Genomic DNA, 8,722 nt, shown 5'->3' on the forward strand with positions numbered 1-8,722 from the left:
CTTGTGTGGTCTCGGGTGTACGTAGGCATGATATGATATATTTTAATATTATCGCAAGAAGTAAACAATTCTAAAATGTAGTAGGAATGTTTAGCGTCCTAAATAAAGAAAACAATATGCGTATGCTTTGAATTTTACTATAGTGTATTATCGCAAACACATAAATTAGTCTACAATGTAATAGGGAGGTTTGCACTCCTAAAATAAGATACATTTATAGATTAGAATAAGTTAATATTCAAGAAAAATATTTCCTAATAAAGAATAAGTCGAAAATATATATTCAATGTTTGAATTAAACACTCCACTTAAATGATTTTGTACGTTTATTCCTGTCATGCCCTTCTTCTTAAGACGCGTTATAAGGAAACATTATAAACCGATATGATATGTAGTTATCTTCATTGATGATATGCAGTAATAATAGGGTAGCGATAAAACATAATATATTGTTTATATGTTATTGATGATTTTTAACACGAAAATGTAGATAAGATGGTGGGCACTTACAGATTAACACACAAGACGAAATATTTTAGTAGTTCTTTAATTGTGTTCTTTCAAAAAAGGAACCCGACTTTCAAACGTAGGTAGTTGATATGAGTAAAATGATAACAGTTCTTTGAAGTTCAAAGTATCAAATTTTAAAATGACTGTTTATTACTCCAAGTGTTTGTTAGAATTAAGTATTATACCCTGAAGCAGCATAGGCTATATTAAGTCGCTCTTTTAATTTCTATGTATTCAGTAACGTTTTTTTTAACTATTTTTACTAAGCAATCCAAAGCCACTTTTAATATGTTTTTATGGCCGCTCAACCGGACATAGTGGCAGTTCCATAAAATGTAAAACTCCATCTTAGATTTTTGACTTAGAGTTTGTGAGAACTTTGGCGAATTTTCGCAAAATTAAAACCCGGTCAAAACAACCCGGTATATATGGATTGTTCAAAGCGATCTTGGGAATAATAACTTTCAACATTCAGATCAACTAAGGTAACTTCGCGTTTTATTAGAAAATTTCAAACGAAAGTCTTCATTTGAACTTTTGGAATAGAAAACGATAGTGTTTCATATGATTCCTTAACATCTTTCAATCTTCTAGACCTTAAGCATATGTAAGTTGCTAAAGCGGTTTTTAATACAAATTTATCTTAATTTGCTAATGTAGTTTTTAACACAATTGACTGGCTTATAATCCAAATTTATTTTCTTGAAATTGTATAAGGAAGAACTAATTTTATTTTAAAGAATTCGAGAGCAGACCCCTAATCAATTAATCTTCAAGCAAACTAAATCCAAACTTAAGAGTGCGTAGTCTATGGTAAATGATGCAGCATATTAAAAATAGATTTTAATTATTTTAATAAAATATGATTATTACTCATTGATTAGCAAAAATAAAATGTTGTACTGGTTTGAATGGTTGATTTCCTTATCAGTTTCGAAAACAAACACATTGGGCACAAAACAATTTTAAATGATTTCATTTTCAAAATTGGAAACCAAAAACGTAGAGGAATATTGATAATGGCTCATTTTTATGTTGATGGTTTGCCAATCATTTAAAAATTATTCTACAGTTAAACAACAAATAAATTTTAATTTTCAATTTAAATTCAATTCACATACAAATTTATATTCAAACAGCGAGCAGCAAATAACGATAAGTCAAAGCAACAACAACAACAACAACAAGACTCAAACACGAGCACCAAGAACGGTCTTAATAGCACAGATCAAGTTTTCTTCGCTCAAACAGACTTATTCGCGCATACGGTTCCGTTGGCGAAAGTGGCAGCATCACATCACATCTCATCACCATTAAACGAGATAAATCAGAATATTTTTGTAACAACAAATAAAAAAAAACCGTGAATAGAAATGGTTTCCCAGAAGACTGCACTTCTCCTGCTTCTAGTTTGTTACATGTACATGGAGCTGTGCTCTGCAACGCCAATATTGGGTGAGTCTATTCCGATCGTATGATTAGAACACATTTTGAGGGAGCTGTTATTCTTTTTCAGGTTATCAAACCATTTTCGAGGACAATTCCAAAGTGCAAGGAAAATCCAAGCCCATATTTGTGTTCTGTGATGAAATTGGAACTCATCTAAACTGCATACTCTACTGTAAAAATATGGGTCATAACTCAGGTCACTGCAGTAGCGACTTCACGTGTAATTGCCTATAAATATAATTAAGTGATGTAATTTTCCGTAAAAATGTTAGTTGGTGAATGCTTGTGCGCTTATAGAATATGTGTGTGTGATAATTTATTTATGTAAATAGAGAAATTTATAAGTGTCAAGGTTAAAAATAAAATATTGTATATTAAATTATTAATTCAATATGTTACAGAATCATTTGTGTTTATATTATTTGTAAGATAAATAGTTATTCAATCAGTGAGACTATTGAGAATGGTCTTACGGATAAACAAAAGGTGACTTCAAGTGATCGAGAGCAGAATACAGACACGAATTCCACTTTAGGTTTAAGGGGGTTTTGGTTTATAAGTTACGCGCTATTGCGAACATCAATATTTAGAATCGAAGACAACTGTTACTTATTCCACATATTCTCACAAGCACGTATTGAGTCTTGTGGCAAATGAGAACAAACCAGAGTACTTCCTGCCAACAAATAAATTTCCTAAGCGTCTTAGGAGTCAAGTCACTGTTGACAATTATAAGTTCGAAGTTGTGAAAGACTTTATTTATTTGGGAACCAGCGTAAACACCAAAAATATATGTCAACCTCGAAATTCAACGCGATATCACTCTTGCCAACAGATGTCACTTCTGACTAAGTAGGGAATTGAGAAATAAAACCCTCTCTCGACAAACGAAAGTCTCTTATCGTACCTGTTTTGCTGTATGGTGCAGAAGCTTTAACAGTCGAGTACACATGCAAAAGAGCTGCATTCCTCATTCCTCATGCTGTTCTTGCCCAATTGTGGTTAAAGTATAGCCAAATACTAAAGTTACTTGTTACGCATAAGCATGTTAGTTCCCAATAAATGCCTATTCACTCTATTTACTTCACTCTATTAACACTCGCTCGTAGTTACCTCACCCGGCTCCACGACCTCCCCCCTGACGTTTCTATTCCTATAACCCTTCCTGAAGATCTTGTTCTAGCCTTGCGCTTTAAACCTCCCCAATACCTGTCCCACTACCTCGATGAGGGGGACCGTAACCTCCACTCCATTCCCCTATATAACCGCGGCTTTCGTGACCCGTCACCAAGTTTACCGCTAACCTCGTTCCCGCTCATCTGCTCTAACCTCGCCCGCTTCTTCATAACCCAATTTCCCTAATGTACGCTCTGGCTTAGATAAATCTAGCTCGCTAGGTACTAAGTCTATTTTTTCTCCTCTCTCTCCTGATTACTGGAATGAAGTTTTCACAATGCTGTGGAAATCTTCTCCATTCATTCCTAAGAGGTGGTTTAGTGGGTTGAAGTCTCACACGGTGGATTTCGATGCTTCCACATACTGTCAAAAAAAAAAAAATATACTTCGCAAAACATCATACTTTTTCTATGCATCTATACTTCAAGTTTAAACTCTACTTATATCTTATTCCTTACTTGTCAAAATTCTCTATTTCTATGATTTCCCAAAGAAGTTACATTACAGTTGAAGTTATATTATATTATATAATTTATAAATTTTAAATTTTCTGTCTCTGAAATTATATTGTTTGGCCCAAATCTATAATATTAAAAATAATGAAAGCTATTGAACTACTTTCGACCATTAACACATTGTCCTCTGCTGTTCTTTAGATCATCAATTATAATGCTGGATTCTTTCTCTCCATATAGGTATGCTATTACAATATTTATCTCATATAAATTATTCTACGTATAATTGGACAAATTATATAAAAATTATATTCACAATTGGAAAAATTATATTCACAATATAAAGAAATTAAATCAATAAGTGTTTCCAAAGACTACTGGTGACAGATATTTGACTGTATTCGAAAGAAATGTATAATCAGCCCAAAAGATTAAATAGATTAAAGTGAAATTACTATTACCTCCTTTTCTATACAGATTAGAATTCCTTTTATAGACAGAAAAAAAAATTCTATAATAAATTAAATGCGCTGATTCTGAGCTTGTAACGACACGGATTCGTCGTTTTAATTCTGCTGAGGTATTACTCAGTCGCGGTCCGGGTCGTTGCAATAAATTTGTTTTATTGACTAGTTCGAAGCTGGTAAACCAATGAGTGGAAAGTAAAAGACCGTTTGTTTTTATTATTTTAAAATTTTTATTTAAAGTTTTCTTATATAACTTATTCTAGTCTTGATTCTACTCAGTAAGTTTTATCCAAAGACGTCAGAACATCAAAGGGTTTTTCCAAATCTACGTAATTAGTTTCTAGCCAAAGACGTCAAAACATCAAAGGCGTTTATAAAGTCTATTCAATAATTTTTGCCCAAAGACGTCAGAACATCAAAGGGTTTTTTCCAAAGCCTTAGCGTCGAAACACCATGGGCTTCTAAAAAAAAGACAGCACCGGCACACCGAAGTGAGTAGATCACTACTCCAGCGCTAAGTCTTTTTTTTAGAAGCCCATGGTGTTTCGACGCTAAGGCTTAATAAATCAGTAGAAGGTATTGGATAGATTTTATAAACGCCTTTGATGTTTTGACGTCTTTGGCTAGAAACTAATTACGTAGATTTGGAAAAAACCCTTTGATGTTCTGACGTCTTTGGGTAAAAATTATTGAATAGACTTTATAAACGCCTTTGATGTTTTGACGTCTTTGGCTAGAAACTAATTACGTAGATTTGGAAAAAACCCTTTGATGTTCTGACGTCTTTGGATAAAACTTACTGAGTAGAATCAAGACTAGAATAAGTTATTTAAAATAATCTTTTTTTTTAATAAATAAAATTTTAAAATAATAAAAACAAACGGTCTTTTACTTTCCACTCATTGGTTTACCAGCTTCGAACTAGTCAATAAAACAAATTTATTGCAACGACCCGGACCACGACTGAGTAATACCTCAGCAGAATTAAAACGACGAATCCGTGTCGTTACAAGCTTCACATTTGGCATGACCCGAGTTCCATTCCTGGTACTTGCAGTCTCAAAAATAATTATTTACGAATAATTAAATACAAAAATTATTTCCAAGACCACTGATAATGTGTATTTGGCAATACTCGAAACAGCTATATGGTCACCCAAAAATTTAATTAATTAAAATAATATAAAAAATAAATTTTTGTTGTTGTAGTTCACTACTGTTCGAAAAACCTCTTTATATAATAAATTAATCAATTTAACAAGAGTTTTATATTTAATATTTTATTTTTATTCATATATGCATAAATATTATTCATTAATTTAGTAAAATTTAGATTTTATCCACAATAATATACTTTAAAATGTATTAAGATATATATAGTATCTCAAATTGAAATTATACATAATATGCTTATTAAAAATTATTGCATATTAAATAACTATTATACTTAAAATTGAAAATTTTTATGTTCAGACTAAAAATTTTACTTTCACATATAACACACAACAGGAGGTTATGTGCATAAATTTATATACATATAATCAGAATTAAAACGGTATATTAGATATATTATTATATCATATATGTTTTATTATTTTAAACTTGATATTCCATACCATAAATTTTACCACATATATTACTCTTATTCATATATTCATATATAAACTAATCAAAATAAAATTGAATAACAGCACTGAAGTTATTTTGCAAAATGTACTATAAACGTAAATTATTAAAAATAACCACACATCTGCCTATACTAGAAATAAAATGTAACAATTTTACTTATTAATTGTTTTTGAATTTTAACTACTTTATATAATTTTAGTTTTTTTTTTTTCATTACAATATATATATTATCTTCATTATACGATAAATAAAAACAAAATAAATCGCTAAAATTTTCAGTAAAGATTTTGAGAATTTTAAAGCATTTTTTATTATATTTTAATTTAACAAAAATATATTTATTGCAAAATTATTTTCACAGAGATGAAAAAAATAACAATCACATAGAGAATTAAAAGCAAATCGCTTAAAAGACAAGAACTACTTAAAAATACAGGAAATAACAATAGAGATATAAAATAGAATTTAAATTACAATTCTTCGTTATGATTTGTTTTTGTTTTTTTTTTGTTTTTTGCATTATTTTTATATTTTTGCATTATTATACAATTACAGATGCTGCAAAGTATCCATACATAGATATAATTATCTTTAACATAGTGTTTAAAAAAGCACTGAATCTATGCTATTTATATCTAACATATATGTAAAATTGATTATATTAACTTGGATTTTGTTTTTTAAATTCCAGTATAGATTTTATGTAGAATTATTTCTTTGACTACGCATTTAACTATATTCTTATTGAACTGATTAGTTTCTAATCAGAGTTGGTATACTCACCTACTCGAAATAGTTATTAATTTATTTTTTACTTATATGATACTATTTAACTTGAGTCCTTATATGTTGCAAAAATTCGTAATATGATAAACTAGATTCACTTCGATCATCGACTAATTTTTCAATAAATTGAGGTTTAGCAGTACTCGTATCCCTAGTTAAAAAAGAACATCAAATTAAATTTTTTTATAACAGTTATTCCAAATCAATTTTTATAAGTAAATTTAGTTATGTTGTTTGCACCAACAGCAACAACATATATAAATAATGCTTTAAAATTAAAGATGATATAAAGATGAAGTACATCTATGCAACATACCTAATTATCTGTACAACTGGCTGATAAGGTTTTTCATCATTCAACTTTAAAATAAACTGTTTTAAAGATTCGTTTTCGCTGCTATTAACATTTGGTAAACCATATACATAGTCAGGCAATTCAGCAGTCGATTTAATACCTAAAATCATAATAAAAAGAAACAAAAATATATATAATATATTCAGTAGAAAAGTTTATAATACAAAAATTATTTTAAAAAAACAATAGTTTTTAAGTAAGAGAAAGTTGTAACTGCAGCCAAGTGCGCCAAAGCCCATTTGAGCTCATATAATAACCAGTTGTTATAATACAGACCAGCTTTGTTCATGTGTAGATTAGAAAAGTTCCCAAAAGGACAAGGCTGAAAGGCACAATCTCTACGATTAAGTGATGTTTACTATCCCCCAAAGGAATTTTACAAGCAAATCCTAGCGGATTACAACAACAACAGGAACTTGCCTCCAACTTTAAGTGGAAGTAAATCAACTTGACAAGTCTTTAAACCTATGAGTAATTTTTTGTACTATGGCAATATATCTATTTTAGGTAGACACAATTTTTCCACTTTTTTGTACCTTTGAATCAACTATTCATTGTTTATAAATAGATATATAATATATGAAAAAAAATCCCGATTTGGAACAGAAAAAGTTTCGATTTACAAATGGCTCCACGAACGATCGGGTCTACGTCCCGGAGTCACTCGTCATCAACGACGACCAAGAATCGCTCAACATCCCCCAATGGGACTTCACATTTACAAATAGTGTTGCCATAGACAAAAAAAAAATTTTGTTTATAGTCAATTTGTAGTTCATTTTAAACGACTAATAAAAAAGTTTTGTTATAAAAATATAGAAACCTTTCCTATAAGTGTACCATTGAATGGGTTCGTTTTAAGAGAAAAGTTCTAATAAAAATAGATTATATTGTTAATATTATGATACCAACCTAAAGTGTTTTCCAGTATCTTCGACGGTACATTCAGTCCAATATATAAAATAATTAATAAACCACAATCCAATAGAAACATTGACCTCGAATCCAAACTTTAGAAAAAACAAAATAATAATTATTATAAGTAAAAATTAATTTCACTATAACTTAAACTTACAATTCTGCGGATAACTGTAAGCGCGGAACATTGGGTAATTCTTCTTCTTCATCGTCATCATTAGAATTTTGCACATTATAGAATAGCACATCTAAGTGATAGAATTGTGGATATATATATTTCATTAACTGATCCAATGGCAACGTTTTCATACAATCCATTGCATGAACCCGATCATCAAGTCTAGTACTTGTGCCTATACGGAATGCCGGCTAAAATGGTACAAAAAAAATATATAAGTATACCTTATTGTTTATATTTATATATAACTAATTTATATAACTTACATGTTTGAGCAATGCCAAAATGTACATTGGTAACAATGCCAAGCTTCTTGGTACAATTAGTTGGCCTGTTTGCCCGGCTGGTAAGTTTTGTGCTATTTTAAATGCATTTAATATATCTACAGTGGCGTTTATAAATGCGTCTCTTGCATCAGATAGATTTGATGTAATTGAACGATCAACTGCCATTTTAGCAAGTAAACTTATAATTGCTTCTGTATCCGCAGCATGCATAATTTCCGGTAATGAACCAGTCACTGGCAAACAAATAGTATGCACTCGTATACGCCGCTCACCTTCACTATTAGTATACAATAACGCAGCTTGAAAGCAAACAGTTTTGACATCGTTCAAAGTTTCTTCATAAGAAATCTATAGAGACAAATTAATTAGCAGATTTTTTATAAATGTTAAATTGTTATTTAAATTTATATACTTACTTGCATGCCATACCCAGCGTCAGGATTAACATTGGGTAAAGAGAGTAAATCTGTAGAACGGACAAAGAAATTGCCATGGAATGTATGCACTTGCAA

At 30.3% G+C, this 8,722-nt stretch overlaps 1 protein-coding gene across 1 annotated transcript; it reads right to left on the reverse strand.

Annotated features, from left to right (window-relative positions):
* Window positions 1-6,049: 6,049 nt before the first annotated feature.
* Window positions 6,050-8,715, reverse strand: LOC119680310 (protein transport protein Sec24A-like). The gene is made up of 6 exons (XM_038093070.1): window positions 8,627-8,715; window positions 8,190-8,558; window positions 7,903-8,114; window positions 7,740-7,837; window positions 6,789-6,927; window positions 6,050-6,623 (listed from the first exon to the last, which is right to left on the reverse strand). Exons 1-6 carry the CDS (start codon window positions 8,630-8,632, stop codon window positions 6,512-6,514), a joined length of 936 nt encoding a protein of 311 aa, XP_037948998.1. The 5' UTR covers window positions 8,633-8,715; the 3' UTR covers window positions 6,050-6,511.
* Between the last annotated feature and the right edge of the window lie 7 nt (window positions 8,716-8,722).

Source organism: Teleopsis dalmanni, chromosome 2 (assembly GCF_002237135.1).
Source record: "Teleopsis dalmanni isolate 2A chromosome 2, ASM223713v2, whole genome shotgun sequence".
Taxonomy (NCBI): domain Eukaryota; kingdom Metazoa; phylum Arthropoda; class Insecta; order Diptera; family Diopsidae; genus Teleopsis; species Teleopsis dalmanni.

What these genes read in the sequence shown, in the direction of transcription:
- LOC119680310 (XM_038093070.1), bottom strand. An exon ending in TTTTGGCATTGCTCAAACAT is followed by an intron (nt 8,115 to 8,189) that starts GTAAGTTATATA and finishes GTACCATTTTAG; the next exon opens with CCGGCATTCCGTATAGGCAC. An exon ending in CCAGTTGTACAGATAATTAG is followed by an intron (nt 6,624 to 6,788) that starts GTATGTTGCATA and finishes TTTTTTAACTAG; the next exon opens with GGATACGAGTACTGCTAAAC.